The following is a 24,913-nucleotide window of genomic DNA, read 5'->3' as shown; positions in this document are numbered from 1 at the left end:
CATTACTCCAGTCTTAGTTTTCAGTTTTAGTTTTAATTTGAGATAGTTTTAGTTTCAATTTAAGCTTATTTCAGTTTATCGCCAAGGCAACATTTCTAATTTTTGTTTTTCATCTAAAATTTATATTTGATTTCAGCTTTATTTTATAAATAAAATGTTTTTAACTCTTTTAGTTTTGGTTAACCATAATATCTCTGCTTCTTACTTTTAAGGGGGAGTTCAAAAGAACAGCATTTATTTGAAATATATATAATCAATACACACACATAGCGTTTTTGCATCTATTTAGTATTTCATGACCAGATTTGTAGGATTTGTAGAGCAGAAGTTTTAACTTTTTTTTTTGCAAGTTCTTTATGACACCTTTAACATGAATAATAGGGCTGTGTATCCCTTTAAGGGAACTCCACTGCCTCCTTGTGGACACAACACAAAAAAATTGGTATACAGTTTTGGGGCAGGCTTGTGTGTTTTTTCCTCGGCTTGTTTTCACTCGGAGTGAGGGATCGAAGTTGACAAAACAAATGTGTGCCGTGGAGTCACGAGTCGGCGTTTCACAGTTCAGGTGGATCTAGATGATGGACAAGGAGAAGAGAGTTCAAGGGAGTACACGCGGACTACATGATCAGATTTCGCCGCTGCATTTCACGAATCAGTAACATCTAAACATTTTCTCTGACTCGTATGACAACAGCGCTCGATCACTGGCCGCTGGTTGTCCTGCCGCGGGACAGTGAGTGTCTGGTGCAGAGTTTCATTTGCTACCTTGTTGCAAAGTTGCTGTCGCGCTTACCTGTTTTATATGAGTTTTGAATGCGTAATGAGGTTTACATTGGCGAGACCACTTGTTGAAATCTCACGAAACTAAGTTCAGTATTGTGGGCAATAAGATTGATTGAATTTACCATATAGTCGGCCGTTTGCTGTCATCTACAGTTCGTTTGTGACATTTCGTTTGTGATATTTTGATTGTGTCATATCGCTCATTAGCTGGTTAGCTGTTACGGCTGACTTTACACTGTACCTGACCGAGAAATAGCAGTCAATTACACACATTTAGACAGTTATATCACCAACTGTCTACCTTAATTCATAAATAATGGTGGGCACTTAAATATTTATGTGTAATCATTAAAAATACATAATTAAAATGCTTCTCGTCAGAATCTAAAGTATTTAGCTCGCTAGCTAGAGTCGATACTGAACTTGTTTCGGAAAGCCAAGTGAAATATTTAAGCTTTTCTGTTTGGCATTGCACAGTATTCCACATCTCACTCTCTTTTTCCAATGATACAAAGCAAGAACTTGTTTGGGTGATGCCAAACAAAACTGTCATAAACGCTTGAATATTTAGCGATGTCCAGTTTCCTGACAAACTTTTAGCAATATCGGCTCATCGCCTATATTCAAAAATTGTCGTTATAAGTATAAGTAATTCCTATATATCGTCGTTACTTTGCACGTAAGCTTATTTAAGTCCATTAAGTTGTTAATAATACGGTTTCGTCGCGTTTTCCAGCTCATTAACGGTGGCAAAGCTCTTGTCATTAAAGCGACCTCGTCAAACCCCTCTAAAGCATCTGGACTGCACTCTTACACGCTTTTCAGACATGGAGGGACAACTTAAACATATTTGACTTCTATATCGACAACATTCAACAGTCAGTTCCCTGCGAAGTTGATCTCGAAACTCTGCGGCCCAATCATGTCTGGATCCCCGGGCTCGAGTGGCTCCAACCCGCGGAAGTTCAGCGAGAAGATCGCGCTGCACAACCAGAAACAGGCGGAGGAGACGCGGGCCTTCGAGCAGCTCATGACAGACCTCACCGTCTCAAGGGTAAGCACAGCCAAATTAGGAAATTACCTCGTTCCCTCGATTTCATACATCAAATGCAGATGCCTAAGTTTGTCCTATGCGCAACTGAATCACTATGAATGTAAAATGCCCGACACATCGAGCTCATGAGGAGGGATGAGAATGTCAGTGGCTGACTGCTGTCATTCACACTGCACGCATTCACACGGACATCATTAAAGGGATGATACCTTTTATTGATCTCATCATATTTGCTAGTCATCACTTGATGAATCGCTAATTACATTTTGTCTTAGCTGTGAAAAGGAAATGTATTTTTTCTTTAAGTACAGATGTTTTTGATAGTCATGACCCCTTGAAGAAGGCACCATGGCAACCATAGTTACCAGAGCTATTGTTACTACAATAAAACTGTAGTAACGACATATAGGACAGAATAACCACAGAAACAGCATTGAGGTTACCTTGATGACATCCTGGGGTGGGCAGGCGGATATGTGGGGTGGGTAGCTCAAGTAAATATGAAAAGTTCAAATAAAATATTGTCTTAAATGATTTCAAACAATATATATATTTTTTAAATGTGAATTCAGACAGAGTCACAATGCAAAGTAGTTCACTTGAATACATGGGTATCACTTTTATTACACTTTTGAGTGTGAGGAATCTGATGTAAAGTTTTTAAATTTACACCTGTGTTTTATTGGATATATATTATGTAGGAGTTTATTTGTTTGCGTTTTGTAATGTATAATGTACAGTAAGTCGATTGTTATTGGAAAATAAACCCATCATGGTTATCAGAGCCTTAAAATGGAGGGGTTTTGCAAAAATAACCCCCTTTAGGTTGATATAAGACCCCTCCACATCCACAAGTCCAGTTCACCCTGTCGAGTCTAATATTGAAAGTAATAATAATAGTAATAAGCTCGATTTATGTAGTGCCTTTTTAAAACTCAAGGTCTCTTGTATGTTTATGAAGAATTGATTTTGCAATAATAACCAGCTGAATATACATAATCTTGCTTATTACATGGCTGCTTACCAAATAAATCAAAGACAGAACATAGTTATATACCGTAGTGGTCAGTTATACAGTGTTGGCCGATAATTATTCAGAAATACTTGACTGCCGTATGTAGCAATCAAGTATTCCAATGAGTGAAAAATCAGCAAAAGAGAACGTAAAAGCCAATTAACAAAGGGTTCCAACAAAAGGATTTTTCCCAGTAATGCCGTAGAAGAACCCCTCCACGGATGTTAAAGGATCTTCATGGAACCATCAATGCCTCTTTTTTTTTTTTTTTTTTTTTTTTTTTTTTTTTTGCTAAATACTAAAATTTTGCTGATTTTATATTGTTTGGTCACTGACCATCCCTAGACATGCCCCCAAAAAGATTCACTAGTAATTTATGATTTTATACAAGAACTAGTAACTGTTGTTTAGTAGGAAGCTGCGGTTGCCATGGTAAACATTTGTAGGGGTCATGTCAGAGGCTTTTAGTGTGCTGAGCTGCTTTGCATTTTCAGTTATATTTACATGCACTTCTTGTAAACATTTAGAGTAACATTTGTAATGGTGAACATCACCCTCTAGCTTTGGACTGACCAGTAAAAGATGAGAGCTGAACATGTTCAGGCTGCTTTACTGTGAGTTGTGGAAAAATGCTTGTGTGTACCAAGCTTAGAGTTTGAGTTATGTTTTAGTTTTTGTTGTCTGCAATGAATTATTATTATTATTATTATTTAGCTTTTGAAGTATGGTTAGAGTAAGGTTAAGAAATGTTGTTCAGGTGTAGTGGCTCAACTGTAGGTCTTTCACCAGTGGGAAGTGTTTGACCAGAAAGCAGCTCTGCCTCAGACAGCGCTCTGTCTCTGTGTGGAGTCTGTAGGCGGGTATGAATGAACATGATCTGCCAGTTCATGATCTGGCTGCCTCCTCTTCTAGGGCACGAGAACATGTGGTTGTGTTATAGTAAATTGTCAGAGTTTTTCAGAGTTCATACATCTTAAATACAATTTGTCTTCTTGACAATAGAATGAGCCCTGGAGGAAAATGCTTGTATTTCAGAGAGGTTACAAAAGGCAAGTTTGTGATCTCTCAAGCATTTCTCAAATTTTACACATTTGGTTAATTTTTTAAACTTTGTGATATGTACCAAACCGCTCAGTGTTGTTGTAGCTTTCCAAACCTTGTTAGCAATGGTCCACAAATGAAATAAGTGTATACATGGCAACAGGGCTTGACATTAACTTTTTTGCTCACCAGCCACTGTGGCTAGTACTTTTCCAAAGTTACTAGCCACTCAGCACTTTCACTGGCCACAATTTTGCTGATTGGGAAATTACATTTTATATGATTAAAGTTGACTTTGGCATGCTAAAATTACTTGATTTTGAGTCATTTTACTTGATTTAGCTAGATTTAAAACGCTTTCAATCTTTCAGATGCAGATTGACCACCCTTATCAAAACTTCATGGTATATCAGCTGGTATGTATGGGTGGGCAATATGACCATAATATGAGAAATTTTATTTTTTATAAAGTTATTTTTGTTAGGCTATACAAAATGAAAAGAAGAAAAAATTTACCAATACAATAGTAAACTAAATAAACTTTTTTTTTTTTTTTTTTTTTTTTTTAAGATACAGTAGGTTTATTTAACATGTATACATTTATTTAACTGTTTGATTAACATTAATGACAGACAGGTATTTAATTGGGCTGCTGAATGCATGGACGTAATATACTGACACATATCCAGTTTTTACCCACCTGTTTACGTACACTTAAGCCATAACCGACTGTATTCACGTGAGATACTCCACACGATGGACATTTTGACATTTGTGTGTGCGTGTATTTGACTATTCAGGCGCAAGGAGAACTGATCGGGCGTGCGACAGAGAGAGAGCGCGCACGCGAGAGAGCGCTTCTGTTGTGTCATTCAGCGCTATTCCGCCTATCCCACCTTCACTAACTGCACGTTCATTGATAACGAATTGTGATTGAATTGTCATTTTGTGCTACAACAAGCTTGGCTACCTTTGATTAGGCTGTAGGCTGAAATTATATTCAACCCGCCAAAGTGGCTAGTGGGAGTGGCTGTCTTACCCGCCACAGCTGAAATCTACCCACATTTGGCGGGTTGGCGGGTGTTAGTGTCAAGCCCTGCATGGCAATAATCCCAAAGGAAGCAGCAAAATGTGTCATTTGCAAGGAAATGACTGACAATGCTTCTGGTATCTCAAAGTGATCACTTTTCTTTGTTTGATTTCTCAATATTTCTTGAGCTGCTCAAATAAACATCATTTGCCACAGTGTTTACACTGTAAACTTTTCGAGGAAGTGAACCTACAAATGGCTTAATTATATGTATGGTGTCTGCACATTAAACTGCTATCAACAAAGGGATCATTTGACAATTTTTGATTTTGTCAAACAGTTGTCTTTCTTAGGAACAAGAACACGGTTCAGAATTGAATGTGTCACTTTGAATGTCTGCTTTTAGAAACGGATTTGACACCTTCACGTTTTTGTGGATCTGAGAGATTTGGCGAAAGGCAAAGACCAGGTGTTTTTCAGAGCAGAGAGAGTGATTCTTGCCATTTTCAGTAGGATGTGATAAACAGAAATGGAAACAGAACTTGTCTGTGTGCTATTACAACACTTGTTGTCTATAAGCCCACTACATGTTTGCATGCAGGAAGTCATCCAGCTGCAGGTGTGCTGACTGTCCTTTGGCATGTCCAGCCTATGCAACTTGTAGTAGTGAATCAAGGTGTCTCTGTTAAGCCGTGGTCACTAGACTTTGAGCATCATCTATGCAATCTACTTCACTTAATTGCATCGCTGCAGTCCTGCAGATTTAAAGTTTGTCACGTTGTGCCGTATCAATATTCTATTTGTCAGACCTCTTCACGTGATACAAATTTGCATGTCATAGTTCACCAAACGTGAACTTTGGAACACAGCGAATTGTGAAACTTCTTCGCATGAGCTTGCGTTTCCTGTCTCTATTATTCACGTGTATGAATGGAAGTCAATAAAACCAAAAGTTTAGTTTGTCCACCACTTTATTTTTAGATACCAGTAGAGTTTTTTCATCTCAAGTGTTTATTAGTAAAAGTTAACAATAAAAAAACTAAAACTAAAAAATGTATGCTCTACTGCATGAGAAAAATATTGAATTGGGAAACTAAAGAACTCTGTTTACTAGTTCATTTTTAAAGGGTTAGTTCACCCAAAAATGAAAATTCTGTCTTTAATTACTCACCCTCATGCCGTTCCACACCCATAAGACCTTGGTTCATCTTCGGAACACAAATTAAGATATTTTTGTTGAAATCCGATGGCTCAGTGAGGCCTCCATAGCCAGCAATGACATTTCCTCTCTCAAGATCCATTAATGTACTAAAAACATATTTAAATCAATTCATGTGAGTACAGTGGTTCAATATTAATATTATAAAGCGACGAGAATATTTTTGGTACGCCAAAAAAAAACAAAATAATGACTTATGTAGTGATGGCTGATTTCAAAACACTGCTTCAGGAAGCTTTGGAGCGCTATGAATCTTTTGTGTCGAATCGTGATTCAGATTGCGTGTCAAACCGCCAAACTGCTGAAATGAAATCACGTGACTTTGGCGCTCTGAACCGCTGATTCGACACAAAAGATTTGTACGGTCCGAAGCTTCATGAAGCAGTGTTTTGAAATCAGCCATCACTATATAAGTCGTTATTTTGTTTTTTTTTTGGCGCACCAAAATATTCTCGTCGCTTTATTATATTAATATTGAACCACTGTACTCACATGAACTGCTGTGTTTCAGCGCGTTGTTACAGGAAGAGCACATCCACAAGAGGAGTTACACTTTCTAACTAGCATGTAACTTAGTTCAAGTTCACTTGTGCATTCATCATTTCATTTTGTGCAGATATAAGTTGTAATGTTATGTTTATGTTGTATAAATATCTGATTAATCTAATATAAGATGTTTCATTGAGTTAATTAACCCGCTAACAAAGCACTTCAGCACTTATGAATTATAACTAGCACTTTTATTTCTCTTGTATTATTTTCATCAGCAATATAGTTGAATTAAAATCATTTCATTATTGTCTGTGCAGAGGATATTCCAATACATGTATCCATGGCACATGGATTTTAATTCTTTATACACAGGTAATGTTGTCCGTTGACTTATTTGCATTTATTTAGGCATTATTTTATATTTTATTTATTTGTAAGACAGTAGATTTTTTTTTTTTTTTGGTAAAGTACATTGGCCATAGGAGTGTAAAATTAATTTTAAAAGTTCTTACACTGGTTCAAACTAAGGCTACTGCTGTTTGTTTGATTTATGTTGAAGTGCATGGGACATGGCTTTTTAGACTTTTATTTTTGTAGTCAAAACATATATGATATAAAAATCTGTATTTTGATTTATCGGCCAAAATACTGGTTATCGGCCTTCGAATAAAGAATTATCGGCTATCAGTATCAGCCAAAATACTACTAGGGATGCACCGATTTTGTAACCATTCTCTGCAATGTTGTTTGTGATGTTGACAGAGGAGAGGAAGAGCATAAGCTTAAGCACGCTGCCCCAGGGAAATCCTCGGCTTCACTAAGCTGCTTGGTCCTGCTCCACAGCTGGGGTGTCATTGTTTTGATAACGCCGTATATTGAAAGGCTGGATGTGACTCTCAATGACCCCAGAGTGTGTGCTGAGAGCGAGGATCTGTGCTTGTTTATTAACAAGCCTGTGTTTCTGAGCTGTCTGCCTGGAACCGAGTCAACACTGGATTTGAAGCAGCATCTTGCTTATGCATTGAAACAGTGTCTGATGAGTGAGAGATTGTGTTGTGTTTTTGTTTTATGGCCCATCATTTTTAAGTTCAAGATATATATAAAAGTGTTTCTCATATCTATAATTAGGGCTGCACAGTTAATCGAAATAAAGTTGGCTTTTTAAAATTATTCTAAGGATAATTGACCATGCGCTGCACATTTTTTTCCAATCAAATTCTCTCTAGAATGAAAGTGTCCCTCTCTCTAATACCACCTGTCACAGTAGGTAGTACATTTTGGTTAATGGTAACTAAAGCTTGTTGGCAGATGTCAAAAAGAAATGTCAGCACAAGAAAGAAAATGGTTTTGACCAAAAATAAAGTGAAACGATTTATTTTGTTGTTTTATCTTTGTTATAAATTGGAACAAGGATGCAAAGACCGACTGTGTTTATGTGAACCTTGTGTGTTTTTGACATAACATTGTGAGCATTTCACAGTAGAGGCACAATAAGGCAAAAATTCCACTTTCAAGTTCAGGTATGCAACGAGAACTGGGTTCTGTTTGTCTTAGCTCACTTTTGGGTCTATGAGAGTTTGGCTTTTTTTTTTTTTTTTTTTTTCTAAAGATAAATGTGAATACCCTTAAAGTCGTCATGAAATGAAAATTCACTATTTTCTGAGTGCATGTTATTGACCTAATTGTGAACAATTAATCTGTGCATATGTTTAATTTTTGCATTTCCTTTTGACCTTGTAGTTTTTTTATGAAAATGTTATAACTTTATCTTGTGGTGAAACAACAGACTTCCCACTGGTGACGTATGCCACACATAAACAACCAATGGATAGATAATTAGGGGCTTAGGGGCAGTTGTGGCCTAATGGTAAGAGTGTCGGACTTGTAACCCGAAGGTCATGGGTTTGAGTCTCAGTACTGGCAGGAAATGTAGGTGGGGGAGTGAATGAACAGCCTTCTCTTCCTCTCTCATTACCCACAACTGAGGTACCCTTGAGCAAGGCACCTAACCCCCAATCACTCCCCGGGCGCCGCAGCAAAAATGGCTGCCCACTGCTCTGGGTGCGTGTACACGGTGTGTGTGTGTGTGTTCATTACTCACTACTGTACGTGTACACTTGGATGGGTGAAATGCAGAGCACAAATTCCAAGTATGGGACACCATACTTGGCTACACGTATGGTATTTCACTTACTCCATTTCGCTCGTATGTACGAAAGAAAAGATCTGTAACTACTTCTGTTTCATTGCAACTTTGCAGCAGTACGCCTTGTATGCCTTTTTTATACTTTTTATATTTCATTGGTGTCTTAGAAGCGATGTGAAATATTAAATGTTTATGAAATCGCAATTAAAATAGGAATTTTGTTATTTGTCAAAACAACTGCAATATGTTTCAGATTATGCAATATGACTTTTTTTGGCTAAATAAAGCAGCCTTACAACCAAGCAGCACACAACTCATGTTTTGTGCTCTGGCTTAAAAATGTCAGTGTGTTGGATTAAAAAGAGGCCTTAAGCTTATGTGTAGTAACCCATTGATATCATTAAATGAGGTCAGCCTTTGAGATTCAAATTTTGTCCTTTGGTTAGTGGGAGGAAGGAACGCCTCCTGATTTGCTTGTGCCTGATCAGAATTGATAATTTTCATTGTTTACTTTTGCCTAACAACAAAATCCATACTGTCCTCCAGCTTGGGCTCTGAAGTTCACTTAAAACCAAACTCATTTCCAAGAATTTCCACCTTAGTTAAATACATATGTTATAACAACACCTTATAAAATGCCTCGATAGACTCTCACTCTTCTTTCTTTTTCAAATGCATTCACGGTGTCTTCCTCTTGATTAAAGGTGCAGTTCCAGAAGATCCAGCAGCTCCGTCTGTCTCAGAACCGGGCACAGTACTACGGTGGCTCACTGCCCAACGTCAACCAGATAGGCAATGCCAGCAATGATTTCCAGGTACCTGGGTTGTCCTCCATCCACTTATCAAAGTCTACTAAATCTGTTCATTTAGTCATGTTCATTTAAGAGAAGATAAGCTCCAGCCATATATTCCCCTTTTCTACCCTCCGATAAACGATGTCAAGAGATGGTAATTGCAAACCTTGTCCTTATAAAACAAAGAGTGTGTTTGTACCCTCCTCTTAGTTTGCCCTCACTTTGCCTACTCCTTCAGTACACGGCTATCCCCACAAGTACACTTGATACAGCGGTGTGCACCAAGAGCCGAAGAACTGTATCTGTGTCTATCCCCTATGGAGAACAGTGTTGTATACCTTTAGGTGAAAGTGCTCTTGTTGCTCTGAATAAAGCTTCTTTGAGACACCGAGCAGTGATCCCTACTTTTTGTCTGCCATGAGAAACCAAACCTAGAGAGGTAAAAGCACTTTGGAGTAGACTGATTTCCACTGGGGACACAAGCTAATGGTGGCACTTTGAATACTTTACTTGTGTGTGAGTGTGTATTCTGCATGCTTTATCAGTCCTGAAATATGAACACTGACAATTTTTAGGCAGTTACTATTAAAGGCATTTATGACAGATGTTAACCAAAATGGTGTTTCTCCACAGGGGGCGTTTCCCTCTGGTCTGGACTCTGTGCGAGGGACTAGACACCATGGTCTGGTGGAGAGGGTCCATCGAGACCGCAATCGGATCAACTCACCGCACCGCAGGCCCATTGACAAGCACGGGCGGCAGATATCCTTTAAGTTCACTGGTGGAAAGGCCTTTGTAGAGGGAAAAAGTGACTTATAATCTGTGAGGTTCTTTGCTTACGCTAGTAGATGCATCATTATTATGAGCTCAGAATGTTGTATGTGTCATACATGTTGACCTTTGCTCATGTGGGCAGCTTTTTTTGAGGCTTCAGGCTGCTGATGATCCTCTATGTATTGATATTCCCACTCTTGTACTGTGGGTGTGAATGAGTGGGTAACTGCAATAACCTGCTGTTTTCTCCCTACTCATGAGAAACGTTTAGAGATTTGAATATCAGTACTCTGGTGTCCTCATTAGTGGGTGATTAACAAAACTTGCCGCAGATCGTCTTGCGCATTCTGCCGCTAGTTCTGCATTCATTCATCACGCAAGTTGATGAAGTCACTGACTATGCCGGCCCGGCCGGTCTTTTATCTTCCTCGGTTGTGTAGTTGATGGATTTCTTTCATTTATTTTTTTAGTGGTTGTCTGTAAGCTTAATCGTCTGTGGGCTCAAAAAATAATTTCGGGTCTGCAGATTTAGCTTAGTGCTAAAGATTAAATAAAAAATAACAAGGCCCTAATGCTTTCTGAGTAACCATGCTGTTTTGAAGATGTTGAGGGCATGAACAGTCTTCCACTGATTTAGTTTTGATTTCATCATCTTTCTTTTGAAGCTGCAGAGAAGTTTTGGGGTTTGAATTATCTAGAAACCCAGTAAGAAGCTGCTCTGTAGTCATTAAAATTGGAATAGTTTGGGAATGGTCCACTTGCTCTGATACGGTGCAATACGAAAAGACAACAAAGACAGTGTGAGGGAGACAGATGAAAATAAAAAAGTGTGGCAGAGTTGAGTTACGCAAGAACTTTGAATGATGGGTTCAAAGTAATTCCACACGGTGTGCTACAGCCGCCCTTCTTTGAGTGGGAAAAAGGCATTTGTGATGGTGACCGCAGTCATGCTAAAAACTGCAAGACCTGTTTGTCAGAACTCTGCTCTGTGAATTGAGCCGCTCCCTCCCCAAGAGCTGAAGATATTCTTGTGTATTCTCATGGGTTTCTTCAGAGTCTCAGATGATTTTTTTTCTCTTCACCTCGTTGTCTGTTTGTATTGTGTTGCTTTTGTTTTTTTCCCTTAATTGCTGACACTTGTTTCTAGTTGTCTTTGAAACAAAGAAAATAATTTTAATGAGTAAATGGTTAGCTGGGTTGTTATCGTCTTCAAAGCTTTTTGCTCTAGGCTCAGAACTTTCTGGTTTTTGTTGTTGCTTTCAGTTTAAAAATTCAGCATATGAATGAGAAGACTTACTAACACATTTTAATCTGATGCAGCAAAGAGTCCAGACCAATCCAACTTGTTAGTGGTGCATCACTGTTACTATTTGTCATACTTAAAGTAGGGGTGGGCGAAATGACCAAAATCTTATTTCACAATATAAGTAATTTTATATCACGATAACAATATATCACAATATAGTTATTTTTGCTTTAAATAATGATATCAAAAATGTTCATAATTTTCATAATTCTTATCACCATTTTCAATATGATTTTAAAAAAGGAATACTAGCCTTAAAAAAAACTCTCAAGCTTACTGAAGACAAGTAAACAGTGATGATGAAAAATCAAAGAAAACAAACTACAATAGAACAAACACACAATTGAAATAGACCTACCTGAAAAAACTTCAAGCACTAGAAATACTAAGCCTACATAAAATGTACAAAGTAATCAAATGTATAAAAAACAATGCATTGTCTTTACTGTGTAAATTAAATATACATTTATTCTTATTAAAGTTACAAAAGCAACCAGTGAGAGATTTTCTCTCTTTTTTTTTTTTTTTTTGTTGTTGTTGTTTGATTAGCATTTATAAAGTCAGCAGGTAAATTTGGAAGCTGTCCCTTTAAGACTGCACCGATCTATTATACTCATGCCTTGTCTTTCTCAACTGTACCTTCACTAAAGACAAATGGCTCTGTTTACTTGCAAATACATGGTCACTTTGATACATAAATATGTGTATTTAAACGTTCAAGCCCAATTAGTAGGCAAAAAGCACTCCGTTCAGGACTCATGCTGTATGAGCAGCGGCTTCATTTTGCACGTCTCTCAGACAGAGTGCGCATACCTAAATGAGTTGTCTTTCGCTGATAATTGTGCTTCAATGGTTTAAAACCACTTTTTTTCAAACCGCAATGCTTAAAAACGCATGCAAACGATAAGCTTTCGTGACCGCGCAGCACAGCATCTTCATGTGAGCATAACCGAGATAGACAATAGTCCAAAATTGTTTCATGATGCTATACATTTTGTCAGTTCATGGATTCCCCAGCAATCAAACCCATGACCTTGGCATTGGTAGTGCCGCGCTCTACCTGTTTGAGGCCTCTATCAAAAAACAGTTTCAAGAGGCGTTACATTTTTCAGAAACGCAATTAAATGCCCACTGCCATGAATGGCAAACTTTATTGCACTATTTTTATGCTCGAGATGGCCTGCTCTATAATAGAGCCATATATGTTTGAGCCAGAGTCAGATCCCAAAGCAGAAAAAATTGAACCAACGCAACCACGATTGCCACAGTCAGTGTGCTAATTGCCTGCACTTGCTAAAATCTGTTATCTGTTTTAAAACTATTATTAAAACTTGTTTGACTGCTATAATTAATTGATATTTAGAAAAAAGGCAGCATGTTGAGAATAATTAAGAAAAGAGTATGTAGTGAAATGATATGAATAATGAAAAACAGTTAAAAATTAATTTTAGCCATGTATTTCTAATAGTTTGATCTTTTGAAAGGGAATGCAGTTTTTGGAATGCGCAGTTTGTCTACATCCAGGGACAGAACAATGTCGGACGGTCTTACTTGGCATCTTACCCTCACAGCAGTAATGCTCTTGTGATTAATGGAGAGACATGAGTAGTTAAGAACACACCTCCTTCATATGCATGTTAAGGGTCTGTAGAGAAAAATCGTGAATGGGGCGATTTTAAATCCTGGTGTTTCAGATTTATTAACCTCTTATATGTGTAAATAACAAGACAACCATCATTTTTATTGCTTTTTGTTTAAGCCTCTGCTTTTAAACCGTGCACACTTGTGTGTGTGTGTGTGTGTGTGTGTGTGTGTGTGTGTGTGTGTGACAGTGTTGGCATGTCCTTCAGATCTTTTGAGGATTTTTTTTTTTATATATATATATATAAATATGGGCAGTTGTGAGATATGTATTTTGGCATTATTTTAGGCTCATTTCTGTGAGGCAGATTGCCTATTTTGGGCTTGTTTTGTTAAACCCAGTTGTTGCTTTTTCTAGCATGATCTGGCAACACTGTCCCTATGGACCCTAATGTATGTGGTGCCCCTAGACCACAGGGCCTGTGAAAGCAACTATGGTGCAGAGAATAAGACTTGAATCAAAATGAGTTGAGATGTATTTCCCTGTGTTTGCTCGAAGTGCTGCTGGAAATGAGATACTATCTCTGATACATGTTTAAATACGTAATTAATGTCAAGTCTTTCAATTTTATTTAATATCAATTCAATTGTCACTACATTAGGGCCTGTTTACACCTGGTCACTTCATGCATTTTCTCTGATAGCTATTCGATCCTGAAAAGACCAGGTGTAAATGCCCTCCGAATCACTTTCGAGACCGATTTTTAAATCCGATCACTCAAACCACTTTAAGAGGTGGTTTGAGATGCATTCCAAACAAAACTGGACAAGTATAAATGCATCTGGTTGTTGAAACCACATATATGTACATTTTACTCACCCCAAAAAATGTTAAAAAATAAATGCGTGAGAGCGTGTTATAGGTTTGCCATGTTATAGCCAGATATGATAGCCGTATCTCTTTAGCAAGCCAACGCGCAAACTGCCGCAAATGAATTGGTCGCAGATGCTCAACACACAATCATCTTCATTAAAAATGGGACTAAATGAATCTTTCCAGTGCTGATCCCACTTTTTCTCCTGTTGCGGTCTTTGATCTTGAAATTAGCTGATAAATAAAATGCAGCTCATATCTGTTGCTTTCGTTGACGTGAACCCCGTTGAGTTTGCATACAGCGCAGGAATTGAAGTTTGGATTTATATTCGTATTGTGGATTCACATTTATGTGGCAAAGTGTAAATAAAACCGTCTTAACAAGTTTAACTTCACAAATTTTCGGTCATTTCAGGTGGTAGAATGCAATTGTTATTTCCATAATTCTTCGGAACTTTGTGAGATTAGGCACTCAGTAGATGAGGAATAACCATATTTAGGTGCAATAAGAGTTAACTAATGCTAAATCTATTAAACATTGTGGTGTATAATGCATTAGAATGGTATTCATAATGTATGTTATAATGCATTATATCTTTTCTTAAATAATTGTAAAGTTAAATGCATTATAATATTAGCAGATTCCCCTGAATTTTTTTTTTTTTTTTTTCATGTGTTTTAATGCATTGTACTTTCTAAAGGTGTGTTGAGGTTTAATAGATTAATAATAGATTACTATTATTATAACTGTGGCTACAGTTATTCACAGGACTATATAATGCATTATATGGTGCGTTTTAATGAATTTGTTAAATCTAAAACTGAAACAAAAAAATAATTATAGAAAGCTAAATAGAAATATTTTAAAGAAAACAAAAACTAATAAAAATGACAAAAGCACATAACAAAATGACTAAAACTTAAACTAAAATTAAAATGCAAACTGAAAATATTATAAAAATAAACCCTAATTCAAAATATTAATAAATGCTATAGTAGTATATAAATAATACTAAAATAACACTGATGGTCCTGGAAGCCACCTACAACACCCTGTCATTATGATGGCATGTTCTTCACAGCCATATGCCACTCACATTTTCAAAAAAAAAAAAAAAACAATTTTTAAATCTTCTTAAACTCCAAACTACACTCTACATCTAATCTAAATAAATGTAGTCTCTCTAAATAAACGTTCACCCACTAGGCTTTTCTCTTAATGTCCAAAGCATTTCATTTTCATGCCACTCTAATTCTGCTGAGTGAGAGAATATAAGGGAGGATTCAAAGCCCAAATTTGCTTTCGCTCTGATTTTTTTCCCTTTAGTGCCAGATGTCCCTCACAGTGTTGGCTTGTTTTGCTCACATCGATTCAACCACGTCTGCCAAGATTAGACTCTCTCACAGGCTCGTTAGCCAACCTAACGCTGTCCAACTTCCTCCTAACCCATGTAGTTGCCTTCAAGCCACATATATCATGCCAGATGCCTTGATTTGGCTTTGTCTGTATTTCTGGAACGATGTCCTATTGGAGGGCGAGCGGTGTGGGTCGAGTGTGAAATGTCAGAGAGAAAGGTTAGCTCACCCACGCCGTCCTGGAGCTTCTGAGACGAAGGTGCTGTCACAGCCACCCTGTCTCTCCACACCGCTTCAGCAGCCATGGGCTAATTAGATCTTAGGAAGGATCCCTCGTAATCCAAGCCGCCTGGCTTATGTCATCATCGCTCTCCCCCTCCCCAGGCCTAGCATCACCAACAGTATGTCACGCTAGGGATTTCATACAAATGATACGGGTTATAGCATACTGTATTAACTTTGAAGTGACCTAAAATGGTTTTTCTGTGGCCTGGCTTTGCCTCTTTGCTGTGTCATGGTTCGGGTCAAGGGGCGGGCTGGTGGTTGAAGAGTAGGTATGAAGAGCTCAGTCTCTCATTACTGCAGCAGAACTGATTGCTGGGTTTTCCAGGCCCATGCAGATGTTGAACAGAGAAAGACTCTGTCCTGCTTTCTGTCTTGTAAATCCACCCCTCCCCCCATTTGGATGTGAGAGTCTTGGCACAGAAGGACATGACGAGGCAGCATTGTCAACATCGTTCTGAGTCGAAGTAACAGTGTTTACTCAAGGAGTTCTTCAGCTGGGCTATTTTCTCTCCCATAGTTCCTGTAACTTTTGTTTGAGTCTTGAGTGGGTTCAGACAGCAAAAAAAGTTTAGAACTCGACACCATTTCTTCAGTTTACAAAGTACAGCTTGAAATCAAATGTGTCTACCTGGTTTTCAGAAACATTGGCCATCTGGCCACAGTGAGGTAACAAGGAGAAAGTATTATAGATTCTATTATTAAAGGGGTAGTTCACCCAAAAATGAAAATGATCCCATAATTTACTCACCCTCAAGCCATCCTAGGTGTATATGACTTCTTTCAGACGAACACAATCGGAGATATATTTTAAAATATCCTTGCTCTTCCAAGCTTTATAACGGTAGTGAAGGAGGGCCACATTTTGAAGCCCAAAAAAAATTCATCCATACATCATAAAAATAATCCATACTGCTCCAGGGGGTTAATAAAGTCCTTTTGAAGTGAAGCAATGCGTTTTTGTAAGAAAAATATCCATATTGAAAACTTTATAAATTCAAATAACTAGCTTCCGGCGGAAGACCATATGCAGAATGCGCAAGTCGACTTAGGCCAAATGAGTAACCCCCTGACGCGATGTATGATGTAAGATGTACAAACCCGATTCCAAAAAAGTTGGGACACTGTACAAATTGTGAATAAAAAAGGAATGCAATGATGTGGAAGTTTCAAATTTCAATATTTTATTCAGAATACAACATAAATGACATATCAAATGTTTAAACTGAGAAAATGTATCATTTTAAGGGAAAATTAAGTTGATTTTAAATTTCATGGCATCAACACATCTCAAAAAAGTTGGGACAAGGCCATGTTTACCACTGTTCGGCATCCCCTCTTCTTTTTATAACAGTCTGCAAACGTCTGGGGACTGAGGAGACAAGTTGCTCAAGTTTAGGAATAGAAATGTTGTCCTATTCTTGTCTGATACAGGCTTCTAGTTGCTCAACTGTCTTAGGTCTTCTTTGTCGCATCTTCCTCTTTATGATGCGCCAAATGTTTTCTATGGGTGAAAGATCTGGACTGCAGGCTGGCCATTTCAGTACCCGGATCCTTCTTCTACGCAGCCATGATGTTGTAATTGATGCAGTATGTGGTCTGGCATTGTCATGTTGGAAAATGCAAGGTCTTCCCTGAAAGAGACGACGTCTGGATGGGAGCATATGTTGTTCTAGAACTTGGATATACCTTTCAGCATTGATGGTGCCTTTCCAGATGTGTAAGCTGCCCATGCCACACGCACTCATGCAACCCCATACCATCAGAGATGCAGGCTTCTGAACTGAGCGCTGATAACAACTTGGGTTGTCCTTGTCCTCTTTAGTCCGGATGACATGGCGTCCCAGTTTTCCAAAAAGAACTTCAAATTTTGATTCGTCTGACCACAGAACAGTTTTCCACTTTGCCACAGTCCATTTTAAATGAGCCTTGGCCCAGAGAAAACGCCTGCGCTTCTGGATCATGTTTAGATATGGCTTCTTTTTTGACCTATAGAGTTTTGGCCTGCAACGGCTAATGGCACGGTGGATTGTGTTCACCGACAATGTTTTCTGGAAGTATTCCTGAGCCCATGTTGTGATTTCCATTACAGTAGCATTCCTGTATGTGACGCAGTGCCGTCTAAGGGCCCGAAGATCACGGGCATCCAGTATGGTTTTCCGGCCTTGACCCTTACGCACAGAGATTGTTCCAGATTCTCTGAATCTTTGGATGATATTATGCACTGTAGATGATGATAACTTCAAACTCTTTGCAATTTTTCTCTGAGAAACTCCTTTCTGATATTGCTCCACTATTTTTCGCCGCAGCATTGGGGGAATTGGTGATCCTCTGCCCATCTTGACTTCTGAGAGACACTGCCACTCTGAGAGGCTCTTTTTATACCCAATCATGTTGCCAATTGACCTAATAAGTTGCAAATTGGTCCTCCAACTGTTCCTTTATATGTACATTTAACTTTTCCGGCCTCTTATTGCTACCTGTCCCAACTTTTTTGGAATGTGTAGCTCTCATGAAATCCAAAATGAGCCAATATTTGGCATGACATTTCAAAATGTCTCACTTTCAACATTTGATATGTTATCTATATTCTATTGTGAATAAAATATAAATTTATGAGATTTGTAAATTATTGCATTCCTTTTTTATTCACAATTTGTACAGTGTCCCAACTTTTTTGGAATCGGGTTTGTAGGAGTATCGTAAGCTTAGACGCCTCTCACGGTTCAAACAAATAGGGCTGGGCAACAAACTCAAGCTCCTCTTCTTTTATATCGAAATCCTCCAACATTTCTCTTTAAAAATTGTTTTAGACTTCTAATTCATAACCGGTGTTTTGTTTTGCTCTATCCTCTGCACTTCCATGTTTGTCATTTCGTCATGCGTTGGGTCAGAGGTTACTCTTCCACCACATATCGGTACGTACGGCCGTCCGCCGGAAGCTAGTTATTATAGTTAATAAAGTTTTAAATATGGATATTTTTCTTAGAAAAACCCATCGCTTTGCTTTAGAAGGCCTTTATTAACCCCCTGGAGCAGTATTGATTAGTTTTATGATGGATGGATGCATTTATTTTGGCTTCAAAACCATTATCCCCCTTCACTACCATTATAAAATTTGGAAGAGCAAGGATATCTTTAAATCTATCTTTGATTGTGTTTGTCTGAAAGATGGTCATATACACCTAGGATGGCTTGAGGGTGAGTGAATCATGGGATAATTTTATTTTCATTTTTGGGTGAATTAACTGTTTAAGTCACCATCTGTTTTGTAAATGCATGTAAAATTGATCTTATTGTGAACTATTGATCTATGTATGGATTAAGTAAGAAATATTTGATGGGCCGTTGAATTATTAGAAAATAATGCACACCCAAGGTGGTAATGCAGCCATGACGCGAAGCAGAGTCAATTATTCTGCTTGTACTACAGTTACCACACCTGAAGACATTGTTCAGATGTTGTATTTCAAGATTTTTTTTTTATTTTTGTCCTTAAAATGCTTGTGTGTAGGACTAATTTCTTACACATCTTATCCCACGCCTTCATTGCTGATTCCAAAACATCATTTTAGCTCTAGTAATGGAAGCTTGAGCCATTGATAGCAGACTAATTCAGTTATTAATGCAGTAATGGAGGCTTGAGCCATTGATAGCAGACTAATGCAGTTTTTAATGCAGTTATTAGAGAGAGAGAGAGAGAGAGAGAGAGAGAGAGAGATTAAGCGTGTGTAAAGTTCCTGAGTCTCTCAACAGTGTTCAGCAGCAGCGTCTCTACTAATAGTGAAACTAATTTTATCTGCTTCAGCAGATATCAGCGCCATTATTACCTCACTAATGAGAAATGTCATTTAGCTTTTAAGTTGCTTTACTATTTTACTAATAAAATCATCAGAGCAGTGCTGACAACATGTTTCTGTGCAAGTGTTTGTTCGTACTGTATGTGTGTGCGTTTGAGTGGAAGAGAGAGCGGGAGAGAGAGAGTATGTGCTTTCCGTACATAAAATGTAATTTTGTGGCAAAAAACATGGAAATAACTTGTTGTTTTTATCCTATTGTTGTGGGTTTTGGTTCTTTTGCTGCTAACTGTTAATAACTGAAATCATTTGGTGAAGTGATATGGACTTGTAATGCAGTCAAGACCTGCCTGGAACAACTTTAGCTGTGTATTTCCTTGAAAATAATGGCACACCTCAGATTCAAGCATTCAACAGCCCCGTACTGTAAGAAAAATATAAATATTTCTTTCAAATATAAAAATACAGTACATTGCTAAAAATCAAGTAAAAATCTAAACTAGAAAGAGGGTTAAAAAATGGTCATCAAAAATTAGATTTATGCCTTTTTATATAAACAAGGGTTGAAGCACATATAATTTTGACCTTTTGCCTGTGAACATTTCGGAGGCTTTCCTTGACTGAACTACGCTGAGAGTTCTCCATATGGAACGATGTACCTTTCTCCTCCCCCTGACAACAGCTGGAGAAGGTGAGTCCTCATTTATTTACATTACACTTACATTCATGTATATGGCAGATGTTTTTACCCAAAGCAACTTATATTGCATTATCAGTTCTTGCTTTCCCTGGGAATCGAACCCAGGACCTTGCCGTTGCTAGCTACAGGAGCTACGACGGTTGCGCTACAGGAAAGATAAGGACCGATATACACCGCATTCCAAATTATTATGCAAGTGGCATATCAGTAAGATTTCAGTAGAATAAACATTCAGATTTTAGTTTGTCTAAGAAAATGTTTGTTTGTTTATTTATCCATGTCTTTTTACATAACTGGCATCAATCTCAGACAAAATAATTTGCCAGGTCTATTTAGGTAAATGGAAACCCTACTTAGAGGTTGTTCCACATTATTAAGCAAGTCACAGTTCTCATGCAATATGGGGAGGAAGAAAGATCTTTCTGAAGATGAAAAGCATGAAATGGTGCAATGTTGTGCAAAAGGCATGAAAACAACTAATATTGTGTGAAAACTGAATGCAGATTATCGAATTATCATAAGATTATTTAAAAATGAGTCTTTAATGTATTTCTAAACCCACTGTAAATGTTTCTCTTTGTGAGGTTTGGTTAGGAGTGGCTAAAATGCATCTTTACGCACAACTCCCAGTCTGCATGGAGAGGTTCTCAAGACTCCAGAGACACCAGCAGCTTCAAATACCTGTTTGCTGCTCAACACTGGCTTTTTTTATAGCTGCCCTTTTAATACAATTAATTTTTTTTGACAGGAACTTTCATTAATAAGCCTATATCTGACTTTGACTTGCTTAATAATGTGGAACAACCTCTAAGAAGGGTTTTCATAGACCTGGCAAATTATTTTTTCTGAGATTGATACCAGTTATGTAAAAAGACATGGATAAATAAACAAGCATTTTCTTAGAAAAACTAAAATATGAATGTTTATTGTGCTGAAATCTTACTGATATGTCACTTGCATAATAATTTGGAACGTGGTGTAGTCCTACACACACCCATCCACCATCAACAAATATGTGTCTGGTCATGTGTCACATACACTGTTACATTCTACTTCATGTAGAATTTGATCATATCTTCTGGGAAGGGTGCAAGGATGATGTTATCTTGATATGATGCCATCTTGGTGACATCAAGCGGTGTTGCAAGAGAGATCATGTCACATTAGAGGGAGTGTTATTGCATGTTTCGCATTTGCATAGGCTATCCCTACAGATGCCTGAAAAGAAAACAGTTTTGTTTTTTCAGCATGTGGAAAATCCGCATCCGCAGCAATGACAGATAACACCAGTAAAAGGTTAGATAAAAGCAAATGTGTTCAAAGAGAACTACGCACATGATTGTGTCAAACTTGACTCTCAGGGAGATTAGAAATCCGTTCTCTGAAAAACAAATTCTCATACGTTTGCTCTGCACAAATGTCACTCTTCTCGGTTCAGCCCCGGTGAGGCGTAACCATCGGATGGTTTTCCTCATTTGTTTACCGAGGAGTGAATTGCAGCCAGTAATAAAAGGCTTAAGGAAGCTTCTCCTCATCATAGTCGTGTTTTGAATGCAGGCTTGGCTGACGGCCAGCATACCTTCTTACCAGCAAGCTGTCTCGGGCTCCATGTTGACTCTGCGACTTGTAAAACTTTCAGAGTCCACGCCCTGTGGCATTGTGTACACCTGAAAACTGGTTGGCCTGATCAGCTTTAGCACAGCCTTCTGTTCCCACTGTGGCGAAACACTGCTGTGACAGCCATATGCCATAGAGTGGTTCACATGCAATACTAGATACAGGGCTGATTGCTTTTCTTATTTCCAATCTTATTGCTTTTAGATTGAGACGCGAAATTATATTACAGTTCAAACACTGACCGAATTGCATTGTAGATGTAGACGTTGTTGTGTAAAGAAGCACAGATGGGGGTAGCAGAGGATAAACCCTCATGCTGAGTTTAGCTGAATATATGATCTTAGGCAAACTTTAGAGCTTCGTTATAAATGCATAAACAGTGAGCGGTTCACTCCACTTCAAGGGATGTCTTGGAGGCATCCCATGAATTATGAAACATAGGATTCAGAGGATCAAGCACAGTTAGATCTTCACCACTACAATGTATATTTCAGATTTTTTTTTACATTGCCTTTTTGTTTTAATTATATCCAGTTTTTTCTCTTCTTCAGGAGTGTTGTCTTTGTGTCCTCATGAAGCCTGAATACTAACAACAGCATTTCTCCCTGATTCTAACGGCCTCTTTTTCTTCCTCAAGGATGAATGTTCAGCTATTCTTTAAATCTTTTCTCAGTGTAAACAGCACTAACTAAACCTGCCAGATCTTTTGCTAGCTACCCCTCAGAGCCGCCCTCCCCCAGAACAGATCGTGAGCTCAGCGTGTTTGTACGCCCCCCTCCCTTTTTGCTCTGGACCAGATTAGCATTTGCTAATGACTGTAGTTCATGTTTTGGTTTGGTGTTTGTTTGTTTTGTTCTGGTTTTTGTTTTATTCCGCTTTGTCCGTTTGACCTTGTACAGATATATGTGATTGAATAGTGGGTGTTCTGCTGTTGCTTTTTTGTTTCTGTTGGGATATTGTGCTGAAATGTCACCTCACGTGATTAAACGAAAGGCCAAACAGATGTTTTCTGTCTGCGTGGACATTAGAGGTTAAGCTAGATTTAGGAGGAGTCGGAGAGGGATTGCAAATGATTTTTGGCATTTTTAACTACACATGTTGTGTTTGTGAGGTCTGCTGTTTTTTTTTTGTTTTTTTTTGTCTGACAGTGTGACACGTCAGAAAATCTGCAGATTTACTAGTGTTTGTAGTTGTAAAAGGGATGTTTGCTTGGATGTTTGATGCTTTAACTCATGTAAAGAGGGTGCATATGGAAGGGAAGGGAGGTGATCTGCTGAAGGAAGGAGTCAAGGCCAGTTGGCAGCAAATCGGTGATTATGGTTTTAGAGCAGTGTTCGTGAAGGTTCAGTGGGACTTTCCATGTAAAGGGTACAAAATAGGGCCTGAAATGACTGATCTCCCCCCTCCCTGTAAGACGATGTGCAGTGCTTGAAGTGGGCTGGTACACACCAGTACGCAGTACCGGCACTTCTGTATTTGAATCTGTAGCATACTTTCAATTTTTTTTTCCCTACTGGCACTTCTCACATGTTGCTGGTACCCACACTGAAACATAGAATCAGGCTATTAATTAATTGTATTGTGCGTTTGGAGCTTTTTATAAGCTGTACGAACTGAACGGACCAATTATCTGTGCAATATGACTGAAGGCCAGTTGTTTAATTTTGCATGAATGTTGCACAAATCACTGTAGGAGCGTTCACCAGCGCGCTCTAAAAGTGTGATAAGATTTGCGCAAGCCGTTCCTATCGTGACGCTGATGATAAAATGTGCAACCCATTTGAATTGTATTGAGAATGTATCCCTTTAAAACACTATGGTGAAAGTCAAAAATGATCTAAAACAGCCACATAAACTAAAAGACTAATGAAAAGAGGAGAAAACATCATCCTGCACCAACATAAATTAAACGCTTGACCTCTCTACACATTTATAATAGATAATCTGTTAAGGAAATAGATTTTTCACTAAAGATTTATATTACAAATGTGACATGTTGTAGCTATAGTTACTGTTTTTCATAACAAATGCTATGGGTAAAAAAAGAGAGAAAAAAATATAACATTGGCCTCGGCATGGTAGTGAGGAGCCATCAATGGTTTTACATGTGATTATATCCTTACTTTATTGCAGTTATGTTGACAACCAACTTTGCGTGTTTGGATGATACCACAAAAAACCATTTTGCATATATAAATAAACAAACAAACAAATAAATAAACCTCACGAGGGAGCATGCCCTGGGAGACAACCAATCCCCCCCCCCCCACCCCCTGGAGAGCGATTTCAACAACCCCAATTTAAATGAAACTGTCACTCAAAGATAGTTTGAGATCAAATGTTGTTTTCTACTTTTTAATAAACTTGTATTTTACATTAATTCAAAGAAAGTTTGTTTGTTTTTTTTTTTCTTAAAGGGTTAGTTCACCCAAAAATGTGACCCTCATCATGTCATTCCAAACCCATAAGACTTTAGTTTATCTTTAAAAATCAAATTTAGATATTTCTTAAGAAACCTGAGAGGTTTCTTTCCCTCCATTGAAAGTCCAGGTAACTAAAACTTCTAAAATGATCTAAAAAGGTTATAAAGGTGTTTTAAAACAAATCCATATGAATCAAGTGGTTTAATCCAAGTCTTGTGAAAAGATAAAATTGCTTTATATGATGAACAGGTTAAATTGAGCATTTTATTTACATCTAAACATTGATCGACACAAACATTCACAATAGGTAAATGCAGAAACTCGTGCATGTGTCAAGCAATAGAACAAACCTCACTGGTTTTCATGCAGCATGCTTACACGGTAACCAATGAGGTTTGTTCTAGCGTGACGCACAAGCTTCTCTGTTTAAAATGCGATTCTCTCCATGTACGTATGTATGTTTATATGCGAGTCAGTAATGAAAGAATTTTCATTTTTCGGTGAGCTAACCTTTTAATAATTTTGTAACAGTGTTGAATGGTTGAGCTTGATGAATGTCAACAATATTGTAAAAACTATTTTTATCCAACTATTTTTAACCGATTCATTTTTAATGACTAAGTTGTCCA

The 24,913-nt window shown here is 37.9% G+C and overlaps 1 protein-coding gene across 4 annotated transcripts in view; it reads left to right on the top strand.

Moving 5' to 3' along the window:
* Window positions 1–402: 402 nt before the first annotated feature.
* Window positions 403–24,913, top strand: part of crtc3 (CREB regulated transcription coactivator 3) — a 48,318-nt gene continuing 23,807 nt past the window's right edge. Inside the window, exons 1-4 of one of the 4 annotated variants that reach the window (XM_051900013.1) lie at window positions 403–1,837; window positions 9,485–9,595; window positions 10,208–10,336; window positions 20,174–20,235. In XM_051900013.1, coding sequence (XP_051755973.1) covers window positions 1,706–1,837; window positions 9,485–9,595; window positions 10,208–10,336; window positions 20,174–20,235 — 434 coding nt within the window. In that variant the 5' untranslated portion in view covers window positions 403–1,705. The remainder of the gene's footprint in view (window positions 1,838–9,484; window positions 9,596–10,207; window positions 10,337–20,173; window positions 20,236–24,913) is intronic. The other 3 variants (XM_051900014.1, XM_051900015.1, XM_051900016.1) reach the window with 3 other exon arrangements.

Source organism: Ctenopharyngodon idella, chromosome 7, assembly GCF_019924925.1.
Source record: "Ctenopharyngodon idella isolate HZGC_01 chromosome 7, HZGC01, whole genome shotgun sequence".
NCBI lineage: Eukaryota > Metazoa > Chordata > Actinopteri > Cypriniformes > Xenocyprididae > Ctenopharyngodon > Ctenopharyngodon idella.
This window is presented reverse-complemented; position numbering and strand designations above follow the sequence as displayed.